We start from the raw sequence: 15,389 nt of genomic DNA, 5'->3' as shown, positions 1-15,389 counted from the left end.
GTATGTGTGTTTACAAAATATTTTGTGTATGGTGGTATAGAGCATTTTTTAAAAAAACAAACTATTTCTTTGGGAAGAAAGAACTGTACCTTTAGGAGTGCTGCTTCATGCTTTTTGTGAGAGTGCAACTCTGCATGCTGGTGAGAAGTGTTCTAGGTTACGCGTGTGGCAGTGTTCTGAGCAGCTGTACTCAGAAGTTTTCTCGTCATCTCCAATGACTGTAGTGTTGAAATAAGCAAAATAATCCTTGGCTTAATATCTTTATACTTTTTTTTTCTCTTCTGCTTAATGAAGTAATAACACTAAATTTATAAGAATGCTCTTGGACTTTCCTTCTTCCCTTTAGATCTGAACCACAGTGGTCTAGGATCCCATTATGAAAATTCTCACTGGGGACCAGTCTCTTCAAATAGTGACTCCAGCACAAACTGGGATAAAGTTATTGTAGACGGCTCTGACAAAGAAGCATGGCCATCAATCACTGGCAGTGACCCAGAGTTGACATCAGAATGTATGGACACTGACTCTGCCTCTAGCTCTGGGTCAGAGAGAAACCTCGTTATAATGGCTTCAGGGAGCACAGGTGGTGAAAATGATGGCATTCGAAATGGCATTGGACATGGTTCTCAAAATAAGTTTGTGGTTGGTAGCAACAGCAATAATGTGGGCAATGGAAGTATTAATGGGCCGTGGGGTTTGTCCCATGGAACCATAATAAGCACATGTCAAGTTTCTGTGGATGCTCCTGACAGCAAATCTGAAAGTAGCAACAATAGAATGAATGCTTGGGGCACCATAAACTCTCCATCAAATGGAGGGTTAAATCCAAGCACTTTGAATTCAAATGGCAACCATGGTGCCTGGCCTGTATTGGAGAACAATGGACATGCCCTGAAAGGGTCTGTAGGGAGTGGTAATCCTGGCACAAATATTCAGTGCAGTACCATAGGTCAGATATCTAATAGTCAGAGTATTAACTCTAAAGTGGGTGGTTCAGCCCATGGTTCCTGGGGAAGCCTTCAGGAAAATTGTGATTCTGAAGTAAATGGTACAAGGAAGGTTTCATTCAGTGGGCAACCTCAAAACCTTAACACTGAAATGAATGGACCAAATAACACTACTAACTTTATGACCTCTAGTTTACCAAACTCTGCTGGTTCAGTGCAGATTAACGAACTGCCTAATAATACAGGGCATGGGGCCTGGCGTGTGAGCACAATGAATCATTCTCAGATTCAGGCCTCTCCAGTTACAAACGGCACTTCCATGTCTCACCTTAGCAATGGTGAGGCGAAAAATGGTGGATCTTATGGTACTACATGGGGTGCCTATGGTTCTAATTACTCTGGAGACAAATGTTCAGGCCCGAACAGCCAAGCTAATGGTGACACTGTGAATGCAACTCTAATGCAGCCAGGCATTAGTGGGCCTGGCAGCACTAACTTTCAAATCAATGGGAATAAAGGAGGAGGGGTGTGGGAGGCAGGGACAGTCAACTCCCAGAATATGCCATGGGGAAGTGGAAATGGTGCAAGTGCTGGCGGGAGTAGAAGAGGATGGGGCAACCCTGCACAAAACACTGGCACTAACATTTCAAATGGGGAATGGAGTAAACTGCCTAGTAATCAGCATTCCAATGAAAGTGTGAATGGAAACAGCAGGAAGTTTACAAATGGATGGAAATCTACTGAGGAGGATGACCTTAACAGCCAGAGTTCTGCTGCTTCTCAGATGACTGAGCAGAACAGCGCATGGGCCAAAACAGGTACGGGGGACAGCGAAGGTGGTTCGGAGAGCACTGGATGCCACGAAGACAGAGTAACTACAGAAGGACAGAATCGAGAGAGAAGGAAAGTTGACCAGCATGCATTACTCCAAAGTATAGTGAACAGAACTGACTTAGATCCACGTGTCCTTTCCAACTCTGGTTGGGGACAGACTCCAATCAAACAGAACACTGCCTGGGATACCGAAACATCACCAAGGGGTGAAAGAAAAACTGACAATGGGACAGAGGCCTGGGGAGGCTCTGTGACACAGACTTCCAGCTCAGGGGGATGTGTGGATAGACCTAGCCCTAATAATAATGATACCTCATCTGTATCAGGGTGGGGAGATCCAAAGTCTGCTACAAGGTGGGGAGACTCCAAAGGGTCAAACAGCCAAGGGGGGTGGGAAGAAGATTCTGCTGCTACAGTAATGGTCAAGAGCAATCAATCATGGGGAAGTGGCAAAGAGGAAAAGTCATCTTGGAATGACGCACAGAAGATCAAACAGGGATGGGTAGATGGACAAAAGGCCAGCCAGGGTTGGGCAGTTTCTGCCAGTGATAGCTGGGGTGAAAATTCAAGAAATAACCATTGGGGTGAGGCTAAGAAATCCAGTTCAGGAGGTAGCGACAGCGACAGATCAGCATCTGGTTGGAATGAGCCAGGTAAATCAAATTCTGTTACTTGGGGAGGTAATAATACAAACCCAAATAATTCTTCAGGATGGGATGAGCCTGCAAAGCCTAATCAGAACCAGGGCTGGGGAGACCCTCCTAAATCAAATCAGCCTCAAAGTTGGGGGGATTCGTCAAAGCCAATCAACTCTCCAGAATGGAACAAACAAGATGTTGGCTCTTGGGGAGCACCCTCTGCCTCAAACAAACCCCCAGGGTCAGGCTGGCTGGGTGGACCGATGCCTGCACCAGCAAAGGAGGAAGAACCCACTGGCTGGGAGGAGCCATCCCCTGAATCAATACGCCGTAAAATGGAAATTGATGATGGAACTTCTGCTTGGGGTGATCCAAGCAAATACAACTACAAAAATGTGAATATGTGGAATAAAAATGTCCCAAACAGTAGCAGCAGTTCAGACCAGCAAGCACAGGTACATCAGCAGCTACTGTCTTCAAGTGCCATGTCTAGCAAGGAGAGCAGTTCGGGTTCTGGTAAGACTTGGTTTTACACAAATTTGTGTTTTCTATTAATTGTAAAGCAATTCTTTTGTTCTTGCTTCATATAATGATATTTTAGTTTCAAAGTGGAAAGGGTAAGGTGCCAGTGAAGTACGTTTTTATTTATATAAAAAAAGTTAACAGCAATGCTCATAGACATTTGATATTTTTATACAGATTGGAAGATCTGTTCTAGCTTCAAATAGCTTGAGTAATAAAGACTAGACAGGTCCACTTGAATTCTGGGGTGTGGGAACACAGAGAAAATATTTAAAACAGTATCTGAGGAACGAAAGTATTTTTATTCATTTGATTCTAAACCAATTAAAAATGAATGTTGCCAAAGAGCTCCCCCAAAAAAGCATTGAGCTGCTACAAGACAGAATGAAGGGTCACGGTTTTATATGGACTCAAGATCAAACTTTCTGATCTTGTAGTTTTGGGAGCAGTGAATAATGATACTTGCAAATGTGCTTTTTTTTTTTAGCAAGTGCAAAGAGGAGTAGCTTAAATATAACGAGTAGCTCTTAGGAACTTAATTATCTTAGAAATTTCTATAATCAAATGTAATTCTTTACATATGAAATTTGTATTTTTGTGATTTTTTTTTTTAATGGAACAGCTTACAGTTGTAATAATTGCCTTCATACAAAATGTAAATATGTACTAATATGCTTTTTATTGTATGTTACGGATCTAACAAAGGCAAAACACTCGAGTCTTTTTAGATAGCTTTTTAAATCCTGTTTAAAAACATGCCAATATCTCATACTGCTTTAAAAAGGTTGGGGAGAGCCTTCTACTCCAGCCACTACTGTAGATAACGGAACTTCAGCGTGGGGTAAACCCATGGATACTGGTACTAGCTGGGGAGAACCCATCAGCGATGCAGCAGGCACCTCTGGCTGGGGAAACGCTTCTCTTGGTCAACAGGCTTCAAATAAACCTGGTGAGTGCTTTCTGCATCATCTTTGAATAAAGGTGTTTGAGGACAGTGAAATACCGCTATAGAAGCTTTGCATTTTTGAGGGCTTTCTTATCTGGAAGTAAACATCAAGCTAACTTCGGTGTTAAGGGCAGTCAGTTGCTACTGAAATGTTAATGTGCTGGATTTTTTTTTCGCAACCAGGGCCTAAATCTATGCAAGATAGTTGGTGTGGAGATGATATGCCATTGACAGGCAGTCGTCAGACCAGCTGGGAGGAGGAGGAGGATGTAGAGATTGGAATGTGGAACAGCAGTTCTTCACAAGAAGCTAACCCATCTTTAAATTGGCCACCATACATGAAAAAAATGCCCACAAAGGTAATAAGGATGTTGAGTCAACGTTTTTGCACTGTTGTAATTTCGAAAAGCTAAGTCAGAACAGATTGCTGCTCTGCGTGGAGTACCATTGAGCTTTAATCTTCATTCATAACACTTTATGATGTAATTGAAGCAGTAGGTGGTAAACATCTTCTGAGTATCACAGGAATTCCTTTTTATTTTTAAGGGAATAATGAAAGGTGGAAATAAGCAAGATGAAACATGGATCAATCCATTCATTAAGCAATTCACAAATCTCAGTTTTTCAGTAAGTATTTACCTTTACCTGGCTTTACTGCCTTCTTACAGTGCTAGTTATAATGCACAAAGATTAAAATGCTTGATTGCCTAGTGTTCATTTTCATAGTACTTTTCTTTTTACTTCTGTTTCCCCTCTGTCACCCATTCCTTTTCTTTGCATCCTCATTACAAAGAGACCTGTTTATTGATGAAAAGTGTTTCTGTAAACACTACCCACGCATTCATCCACTAGTCTGATGTCTTATTTAATGTTACATATGTATTTTGGTGAATATACCTGTTTTCAATTGGGTAACAACTAAAGGGAGAAAACGCTTTCAAATAGCATCTGATTTGTCTGGATTCTTTTTTTGTTGCAGGTTTGAATTGAAATAATACATAGGAATCTCTTTGTTTTAGCTTTTAAAAAATTATTAATTATTATATAATTGTGATTCATTTTATTACTTCAGAGAGAATCACCAGAAGAAACCATACAGAGCAATAAGATGGACATGTCTGGAGGTAAGAATAGGAGAACTTAGCTGGGCTTTACTGCTTTCCTTTCTAGTCTCTCTTTTAGTTTATAACCTCTGTAAATTATTTTTTTAAAACTATATATAATATATATAGTTACAGCTATATATAGTTAAAAATTTATTTCCCTGAAGAAAAGGAATACCCTTGTAGATAAAAAAATTTGTGCATGAGTAATGCTACACACCTGAATCACCTGGTTGCTATAGTAATATTATCCATAAATCAAGCTAAGTTTAATATGTAGTAAGCTGACATGAAAGAATGTTTTCAGGGTGTGGTGGGTTTGTTTCTTGTAATGTAAGTATCTAGATTGCCTTCTGGATACCTTCACTAAATATAAACAGAAATGTTCCAAATACCACACTCCTCATTGTGTTTCATTCTTGGAGATACATTTTCAGTTCTAAGAACTAAATTAATACTGAACAATTATTTTAGAAACGTTTAAACCTGAGTGTAAAATGACTTGTGAGCAGTTTTATTTTTATTTTAATCCATTGACTGTTATGATTCCTCTAGCAAATCAAAAATAGTATAATTCTTTAATACATTAATAACAATGTATTATAATGCTAGAATATTTAATTAAAAGTAATTGTAGCATTGTAGGGTTTTTTGTAGTTGCACTCTTTATTCAAGATTAAAATGGGGGTATTTTCACTTTTGGGCTCATAGTCTATTGTGTAAAGAGATTGTTCCTTGAATTTTAGATTTTAATGTTAATGGCAAGCCACATGTTTAAATTATTTCATTTTTTTTAATTTAAATTTAAAACATCTGCTTGGAAGGTAATTCTCTTGCACTGCATGCAGTGAAGTGTTAAACTGACTCCTTTATTACTGCTTATATTTTGATGTTCTAGCTTGCCTAGTGGCATTAATGATAAAAGATAACTTAAAATTTGCTTTTAGTAAACACAAATATTTTAAATTTGTGAGGTACGGGTTTTTTTGCTAAATAGTTTTTTTTTTAACTGAATCAAATGAAAGGGCCTCTGAAATATTACACAAATGTAAGGGATGTGGTAAAGATAGTGGTTCAAAGCCAAGACAATGCTTATTGGTCCTAAAAAAAAAAAGTGGCATTCACAACTGGAAACTCAAGTTTAAACAATTATACTTTCTTTTTTTTAAGAGAAAACTGAGAATAGTATTTTTGTGAAGCCTGGCAACATCTGTTGATGCTTTGCTGATTCCAAGATTTAAGTTGTCTGTAGCCATTGATTCAGAGTGTTTCCCTTCCCTTTTCCATAAAGCCTGGAGAGTTTAAGGCTAAACTGATGTTTTCTTTTATTAGTATCTAGCTTGCAAGCAGTATTAGTTCAGCTCTTCATAAGCATAAACTGGTTTCTAGTGTGTCTGGAAAACTGAATAATCCTTCAGTGTTGTAGTCAGATCTCTTGCCTTTTCTTAGGGTTATTGCAAGACAAGCGGATGGAGATGGATAAGCATGGCCTCAATGTTGGAGACTACAATCGTGTGGTTGGAAAAGGCCCTGGTTCTCGTCCTCAGATTTCCAAAGAGTCTTCCATGGATCGCGGTCCTTACTTTGATAAGGTCAGTAGGTGTCTTACTGGTGGACACTTCTAAACTTCTTTGACTCTGCATTCTAAGTAGTTATCTGTGTGCTCCTTAGCTTTCTGCGTTTAACGGAGAGGAAAATTAGGGCTTTCTTGTTAATCCATAAGATATGCTTTGTTCTTTTTAACTTACTGATGTATAATACTAAGCACTTTCTGTAGCCTATTTGCAGTGCAAATGACTAACCTGATCTCTTTTGTTTTCTGCCTGTTTCCTGCTGGTGCTGGACTGTCATGTGACTCTTCCCTTCTGTTCCTGGCAATGGTTTCTCCCTTCTGCTTGCTTGCTGGCTGGTTGTTGCGCATCGGTTTGTCTGTCCAATCAGGATGGCATTGTAGCAGACGAGTCCCAAAACATGCAGTTTATGTCCAATCAAAACATGAAGCTTCCCCCTTCAAATAATGCACTACCTAACCAAGCCCTTGGCTCCTTAGCAGGGCTGGGTATGCAAAACTTGAATTCTGTTAGACAGGTAAGGCTGTGTGCATATCCTTGGCATGTTACTTGACAGCATTTAATACCTTTTGATATAACATCCTAGCCACCTATGTGGTTGATATGTGTTTAACTTCTAATTCAAATATATAGGGGTGGGAGAAGCAGCAGAAGAGGTTTATTGTCACTAATTGTCCATCCTTTCCCCAGAATGGCAATCCCAGTATGTTTGGTGTTGGTAATATAGCAGCACAGCCCAGGAGCATGCAGCAGCCTCCAGCACAACCTCTTAATTCATCTCAGCCTAATCCACGTGCTCAAGTGCCTCCTCCATTACTATCCCCTCAGGTAACTGAGTACCTAAAACATTCTGGGTATAAACTACCAAAATGCTGCTTCAGAAAATTGTTTTTTGTTTATTGGTGTTGCTGATACTTATTCTGTAAATGTTTGAAAGCGTATTTGGCTTGATGAGTGTTTCAGAAACTAGGCAACTGTTGACCAGAGGTTACAATATTCTACATCTAGTATAACTAATGGCACGTTACTGTCGGTCACTCTTCATACTGGTCCATTTTGCAGGTTCCAGTATCATTACTGAAGTATGCACCAAACAACGGTGGCCTGAGCCCACTTTTTGGCCCACAACAGGTAGCCATGTTGAATCAACTGTCCCAGTTAAACCAGCTTTCTCAGATCTCCCAGTTACAGGTAAGCTAACAAAGCTAGTCGCTCTGTGTTCTGTTTGAAAGTCTAAGTAGAGACTTATGTCAGCTATAAACTGTTCTTAAAAAAACCACCACAAAACACTGTCTCCTAGCGGTTGTTGGCTCAGCAGCAAAAAGCGCAGAATCAAAGAAGCATGCCTTCTGGTGGTCGTCAACAGCAGGAGCAGCAGGTAAATAAACACGTTTATTATTAACTTTTCAAACTATCTTTAAAAGCTGTTTTTCATCCTGAGCTGCATTTCTTGTTATAAATTGTATTAAAGTGTGCAAGAGTGAATGGGATTTTGACAAGCTTTAAAGGAGTGACTTAGCTTAATGCTGGGGTTTTGCTGTGCTAAGATGCACGGAACCCAAAGATGTGTTTCATTGTCTTTTTTAAATGCAGAACAGCTTTTACCTATTTATATTGTAACTGCTCTGTTTTTTTAAGGGTCGATCTCTTAGTATGCAGCAACAGATGATGCAACAGTCCCGTCAGCTTGATCCAAACCTGTTAATGAAGCAGCAAACTCCACCCTCTCAACAGCAGTCACTCCATCAACCCACCATGAAGTCTTTCCTTGAGAATGTCATACCCCATGCTACTCCTGAGCTGCAAAAAGGGCCATCACCAATAAATGCATTCAGCAGCTTCCCTATAGGTGGGTTTCTGCATGCTAATTTCATACAGTCAATTAATGCTTATGTGACACATAGCCTTTCTTTCCATGTTGCCTGCCTCCTCTGAAAATGGTAGTGATTGTAATCCTGTTAGCATTTATCATTTGAACGGAAGTAGCAATTCTTTATGGGGCTTAGCCAGTTATCTTTGTTCGCCAAAGAACTTTTTTCACAAGTACACTCGTTCCCAGAAGTGACTGTCTGTATGTCAGTGCAAAATGCTTTACATTCTTAAAGAATGTCTGTCTCCTTTTCTTTATTTTTATCCTCTGTGTCCCAAGGGTGACACAAAGTCCTTTTGCAGTTATGATTCCTGGAGCTAAAGGACTTTTAGAAGTAGAATCCATAAATGTGGTCTCATTTCTTTGGATTTTAAAAACATATTCAATGAATCTGGAATTGCATAGGTAGAACAAAATGTTAATTTCCTTTTTAGTGGTTTTGTCCAGGAAAGAAAGCTTTTAGCTCTGCATTTTTAAAGAATGGTTGTCTCATTTCAGGCAAAATGTCTGAACACTTACAAATACAAACATCTCCTGTTTCTTTCTCCCTACATTTCCAGGCTTCTGTCCAATTTCTACTTCAGAAATTCCAGGCTTGTATATTTTCTCCTTACTTTAGGTCCCTTTTTAATGCTATCGTATACTTACTACAACTGTAAACCATTTACCTCTTGTTCCTGATCCCTATTTTTTTCCTCCTCTTCAGTTTGCTTTTCTTCTACGTTATTCTAATCTGCTCATTTCTGTTGGGCTGATTTCCTTTGCATTCTCATTGCCCTTTGTAGAAAAGTTTTTGTTTAATAGAGACTGCTGCTGAAATCCTTGTGCTTATAGGTGGAGTGTTACGGAGCCAGTGGGTCGGTGCAGGCCATGCTGTTGCACTGCATGTGGCACCCTGGAATTTTGCTTGTGGCCAGTCTTAAGTCCAGCCTGCTGCTTAATAGTTGCTGCTGATTGGCATCAAGATCTAACTGCTCTTTCATTCAAAGGGCAAGGCATAATAATGAAGTTTGTTTAGCTATTAGAGACACTGTATTAGGTCTAATGAAAGGAATGTTTAACTTTGTCGCCAAACTTCATGCTGAGTAATTGCATCCTGCCTACGTTAGGTTCCTTTCTGTTTCATTTCTTGAGTTGAATTGTTGTATACTATTGTTAAGCAGCTGCTTTCTCACCTTAATCATTGACACATTTCAGGAACCTGCAGTATATGTAGGATTGCTTTGAGTTCCCTCAGGAATCTGCTGCAGTATACGTAAGAATTATTTTGGGATCCCTTTGGAGTAGTACTGTATAGTGATATAAGCAAGTGGAGCCACACTCAGTCAACAAATAAAAGCTTAAGGGTAGAAATAGTAGGTTGCTGGAATTTCTTCAGCCTTTAGTGAAAAATTGTCAAGAGGAGTATTGGTAGCATCCTCCAAGTGCACAAAGTATAGTAGCATAGTTATGTGAGAAGGAGCTCAACTTGCCAAGTTTCTTCTGGAAAATCTTGCAGGTATGTTATTTTCTCCATGTTCTAATATTAGTGTCAGGAGACCTAGCAACGAAAGCAGAGAGGTCCTGTTTACATTCTGGGGAACTGAATTTGTTGATATTCACTGGATATTTGTTCATCGAAAGCAGAGATAGGGGGCGGGTGGGGGGTGCCCTTCTCTCTTATTGACCAGTGCTGCAGTCACATCCTGATTCATTTATAGAATTAAGTATTTCTAACATTAAAAATACCTTCTTCTGCCAAATAGTGAGTATAGCTGTACAGTGTAAAATCTTCCAACATTGGATATGAAAAGTTACTTCTAGGAAGACTGTTCAAATTATAGATTATGTCCAGGGACTGATGTTCATCCCTCAGTCCGCGGATTTCAAGCACGGAGCTATGGACATGGATCTGTGCCTGCCAAGGGGCTGGCATTAACCTTAGCAGCTAGATGTGCCTATTTGCCAGCTTGCGATCTTTCGAACCCCCTTTTAGAGGTCTGTCTTCTGCAAGCTTCTTCAGAGTTAGAAGAAAGGTTATTGTTGTGCAGAGGTTATTGCTCTGACAACAGCAAAATGCCGGAGGGAGAGGTGTCAGAAACTGGGTTGATTGGACTTTCCCTTTTTTCTGTTTCAGTTACTGATAGTTGTTAACAGTTCTTAAAACTTGTCTGTCCTGTTACAAGGCACTTTCTCTGAGGGTTTTCAAGGGGCTGCTTTTCTTGCACCAGCATCTGCTTATGCCTTTAAGAAAAACAAATGAAAAACAACCAACCAACCAACCAAAACCAAACATAAAACCAAACCAGCTTCTGTAAGGCAGTGGATATCAACTAAGGAACAAAATTAAAGACTAGTTTCCAGTGCTGAATGAAGGTGTTTCTAGTAGAGATTTGAGAAGTTCCCTGTGTGTCTCTGGCCCCAAGTTAAAATATTGTAGTGGTTTATTGTCAGAAATGAAGTAAGTAGATCTGAAGGCCTGGAAATGTAACCACGTATGGTTGTGAATTAAGGGTTCTTACAGACCTGGAAAGAGAGCAGGCATGCCAAAGACAAAAGCATGGGCACATTGTTCAAACCCAGAGTAGCTGGTTCTCACAGGTATTTGGACTGATTTGGGTTGGCGTTGTGTTGATTCTCTGGCAGATAAATGTTTTGAAATACAGACAACAGCTTAGGACAGGCAAATACAAGTTCTGTTTGTTTTCTCTTGCTGCGGTTTTAATACTCACTGTGAACAGGATAAATGGAGGAGGGGATGGTGTCATGCAGTTTCGCGCAAAGTGCTTATCCATCTGTGCTGGTGTGGTTCAGAAGCTGGCGAGGTGTCCTGTTAAACAGCCCAAATAAGAACAGGAATGAGTTTGCAACTGCAGAGACCAGTACAGAACTTCTGCTGAATAGGGATGAATACAGACACACCCTCCCACTGAGAAAAGTGTCTTTTATAACTGAGCGTAGCTCTTCGGAGTGCAATACTTCTCCTTTGTACAGATAAGATCAGTTGTGCTGGTGCTAGTCTAGTGTTAGAAATGCCACGTTTTTTTAGGTGTTTACGTTTTAGTTTCTCTAACTTCCTAATGGCTTCTTCCACTGACATTTTTGCATGAAGACATCAGCTGAGAACTTCAGAGTGCTTTGCATTGCTTAGCTTAGCTTAGCTTCTGTCTGTAGTAAGTTCACTGTATTAAATGCTAGAATGTCTCTCAAAAACAGAGACTTGGAAGCATGAAATAACCACAGTAATATGCTCTTAAATGTTTATTAGGGCAATAGTGGTAATTAGGAGAAGAAAAACATTTAGTCTGTATTTCATGAGCTATATATGTTTTTAGGAATGAACTCAAACTTGAATGTAAACATGGATATGAGCAGTATTAAAGAGCCACAATCTCGATTGAGGAAATGGACTACAGTAGACAGCATTTCTGTGAACACATCGTTAGATCAAAACTCCAGCAAACATGGTATGTTAAACGTATCATTAAGTAGCATTTGACATTACGCATCAGATTTTCACGTTCTGGGTATAAAACACAGGTTTGCTATATTTAGGTCTGTATTTCTAACTACTGTGTTGCTTGTAGCTGTCAGAATTTGTACCGTGCCAAACTTGCTGCTTGTCTTGTACAGCAGCCCATAGCTTTCTTGCATGTTTTTACTTACAGAAGTGATCTTGTGATGAGATTTAGTAGACACGGTGTGCAGAATTCCTTTTTAATCAGACTTTTCTTTAAGTGTGACTGTTCCTGCTAGCTTTACCTTAATCTGGAGTGGAATGTTTCATATATTTCTAAACCAAAAGCTTCAGATTCTCTAGCTTTCTTTCCCCCTACCCTGCGGGCCTTAAGGTGATTTATGGGGGTTTAACTCTGTGTGCACGCATTCTGGTCATGTCTGACATTTTTAGTTACAGGTTTTGGTTATGAATGTGTACATTTGCATTCTAAAAATGGGGAGAGCTTAGAAGGGATAGACTAGTACCATTGCTGTACTTAGTTATAAAGGAGGCTGACTTGGTTGCTTCATATTTCATTCCAGTAATCAGGATTCATATGACATTTCAACTGTTTCAGTTGCTTGAAATCTCATCCAGTTAAAATTTGAGTCTACAGCACAAAGGTTCTGTGTCTAAAGATAGTTATAAAATGTCTCCAGTCTCCTGTTACTGTTCAGTCTTCAGATTGTTCGGATATTTTTAGATTTGTCAGCTGTTTTACTACTATGAAATGACTTGCTGCCTTAAGCATCTAGTGGAGATATCCTGCTACTGCACTTCTGAACTTCATCAGGTTGTTACAGATGAACAGAATTCAGAAGTGTTGGTCTTACTTTAGCTGTGGGTAATGTTTTCTAAATAGTATTAGGAATTTGATTATTTGAACTCCATACCGCTTGGAATCACTAGTAAAAGTCATTTATTCCCTCAGAACTGTAGAATACCTTGGCTTTGCTGTGTGACAAATTTTAAACTTCTCCTTATGGGACTTGCACAGAATCAAATAGATTGTGTACAGTGCTTTCGTTCCTTGCTCTGCCTCCAGTGATTTTTATTTATTTTTTTTCCCCTCCCAGGAATATGAGTAGAATTTAGAGCTTTGCAGTAGCTAAAGATCCTCCAGATCTTGTAGATGTTTCTTCCAAGAGCCTTCCCGTCACAGAATATATTCACTACCCCTATTATCCAGTTGGGGTCTCACAGAATGCTCTTACCCTCTTGAATTAATATTTTACTTGAATTTAATAGGTGTACTATTTTATTGAAATTATTTTATGGGAGATTATTCTTACCAGTTTCTCCTGAATTATTCAGAGACATTTCATTTTAGATTATATACTCCTGTATGACTTCCTATATAACTTGACATCATAAGAGAACAGTACACTGCTATATATTTCATGAATGCTTTACAAGGGCATGTTTTTAATATATATTTATGTATATAAAAATAGGCTATGAAAAATATTTGACGACTACTTTTTTTTTTAATTAGGTGCTATTTCAAGTGGTTTTAGGCTGGAAGAGTCTCCATTTGTTCCATATGACTTTATGAACAGCAGTAATTCACCAGCCAGTCCTCCTGGATCTATTGGGGACGGCTGGCCCCGTGCCAAATCGCCTAATGGCTCTAGCAGTGTTAACTGGCCACCAGGTACGCCGCGCCAGTGCTTGCTCTTTGCATGGCTCTTACTGTTCAGCTGTGTTTCTTCCGTGTTCCTTGGTCATTACATGTGGAGCAGGCAGGAAAACAGCCTGCAGAAAAGCATTAAGGGTGTGTTTTTAGCAGATCAGACGTAGTTTTATTGTACAAAGAGAAGTATATCTGCGTGCTTTGAGATTTTTACCCTCGTGAGACAGGACCAGAAAAACTAGAAATGAAGTGAATAAAGTGAAAAGAAGACTAAATTAAGTCAGTTAAATACTTAAAAGGTTTTGGATTTTCAGGCATTAAGGGATGTATTGTTTAGACAGCTGTTTCCTGAAGAAAAATAAAAATAAGCTTCTCTTCTGAATCTCTGTTCCTAGAGTTTCGTCCTGGTGAGCCATGGAAAGGTTATCCAAACATCGACCCTGAAACTGACCCTTACGTCACTCCTGGCAGTGTCATAAACAATCTTTCAATTAATACTGTGCGGGAAGTTGACCACCTCAGGGACAGGAACAGTGGTATGTTCAGATGCTACCTTTTCTGATTAATTGTGTACTAATCTTCCTTCAGTCACACAGAGAGACTGTTTACTTGAAGATGTGTTTGCTACTTGTTCATCTCCTTGTTTATCTTTTGTATTGTGGATTTCACAGCTGAAAAGCTCATCTTTGGCTCAAGCACTGCTACTTGATGCAATGCAACAGATATTCCAAGAATGCGGGTAGAGTGAGCAAACGCTGCTGATCTGCATTCTGATGTAATTCTGTGAACAGAGAGGCAGTGTGTTTGAAAGAGGGCAAGCAAAACTTGGCAATCTAGCCATTGCAGTAATGTAACTATAGCTTTTCTGTAACTATAGCTGCTCTTGCAGCGAGTGCGGGGTGCTTGCTGCCGTTGAGCATGCTTGCCACGCTTGCTTTGGATCAAGGATGAGGACTGAGAAGAGTGGAGGAGGTCCCTCGTCTGACTGCAGACATGTTCAGTCTGGACTACAAGTCGTGCCTTTTAATTTTATTGCATTTGTGATGTGCTGTGCTGTGACTGACTTCTGCCTTTATTATAGGGTCATCCTCATCTTTGAACACCACGCTGCCTTCAACTAGTGCCTGGTCATCCATTCGTGCCTCCAACTACAATGTTTCCCTCAGCAGTACAGCACAAAGCACTTCAGGTGATGTCTGCTTATATTGCTCTGGGCTGGTGTTTCTTCCCCTTGACGTGCTTCAAGGGGGATACTAAGTGTTAATAAAAAGTAGTCCTGAGCTCTCGCCTGAGTGGCGATTTCGATTTTACTCTAATTTAGCAGCTTTTATTTGTAGCAAGGTGACGATTCCAACAGCACAGTGATTATGGTTGTCTTTATATCTCTTTTAGTAGCCAGAAACAGTGATTCCAAATCAACATGGTCTCCTGGATCAGTCACTAACACCTCTCTGGCTCATGAGCTGTGGAAGGTCCCTTTGCCACCTAAAAGCATCACTGCTCCGTCCCGCCCACCTCCAGGGCTAACAGGCCAGAAACCACCGTTGTCCACTTGGGATAATTCCCTTCGTTTGGGTGGAGGATGGGGAAATTCTGATGCCAGATATACCCCTGGTAAGGATGTCTTTTTGTGTATGGAGGTTTTTGTTTTGTTACCAGGCTAGGGAGTCTCCTGGGCATTTGGTTAGATAATCTGTCACTGTTAGCTAACATCTGTACCATTTGTCTTGCCAAAAGCAAAAGCTGGTCTATATATCCTAAACTGCATTGCGGCAGCCTTTCTACTGAGTAGAACTTGGGGGAGGGCTAGGTGTTGTACGCAGTGGGAACATGGGTGGCACTAATGT

At 40.0% G+C, this 15,389-nt stretch overlaps 1 protein-coding gene across 2 annotated transcripts in view; it reads left to right on the top strand.

Annotated features, from left to right (window-relative positions):
• The window catches only part of TNRC6A (trinucleotide repeat containing adaptor 6A), a 40,296-nt gene that overhangs the window by 20,974 nt on the left and 3,933 nt on the right, over positions 1-15,389 (top strand). The window contains exons 4-19 of one of the 2 annotated variants that reach the window (XM_059826551.1): positions 347-2,935; positions 3,726-3,890; positions 4,071-4,279; positions 4,434-4,514; positions 4,960-5,011; positions 6,440-6,582; positions 6,932-7,078; positions 7,252-7,389; positions 7,624-7,752; positions 7,862-7,939; positions 8,200-8,410; positions 11,746-11,877; positions 13,405-13,563; positions 13,938-14,078; positions 14,624-14,731; positions 14,938-15,156. In XM_059826551.1, the coding sequence (XP_059682534.1) occupies positions 347-2,935; positions 3,726-3,890; positions 4,071-4,279; positions 4,434-4,514; positions 4,960-5,011; positions 6,440-6,582; positions 6,932-7,078; positions 7,252-7,389; positions 7,624-7,752; positions 7,862-7,939; positions 8,200-8,410; positions 11,746-11,877; positions 13,405-13,563; positions 13,938-14,078; positions 14,624-14,731; positions 14,938-15,156 (4,701 nt within the window). Of the gene's footprint in view, positions 1-346; positions 2,936-3,725; positions 3,891-4,070; positions 4,280-4,433; positions 4,515-4,959; positions 5,012-6,439; positions 6,583-6,931; positions 7,079-7,251; positions 7,390-7,623; positions 7,753-7,861; positions 7,940-8,199; positions 8,411-11,745; positions 11,878-13,404; positions 13,564-13,937; positions 14,079-14,623; positions 14,732-14,934; positions 15,157-15,389 lie in introns of both variants that reach the window. The other variant, XM_059826552.1, reaches the window with a different exon arrangement.

This window comes from Gavia stellata, chromosome 18 (genome assembly GCF_030936135.1).
Source record: "Gavia stellata isolate bGavSte3 chromosome 18, bGavSte3.hap2, whole genome shotgun sequence".
NCBI lineage: Eukaryota > Metazoa > Chordata > Aves > Gaviiformes > Gaviidae > Gavia > Gavia stellata.
The sequence above is the reverse complement of the archived record's forward strand: the minus strand, read 5'-3'. Positions and strand labels throughout refer to the sequence as shown.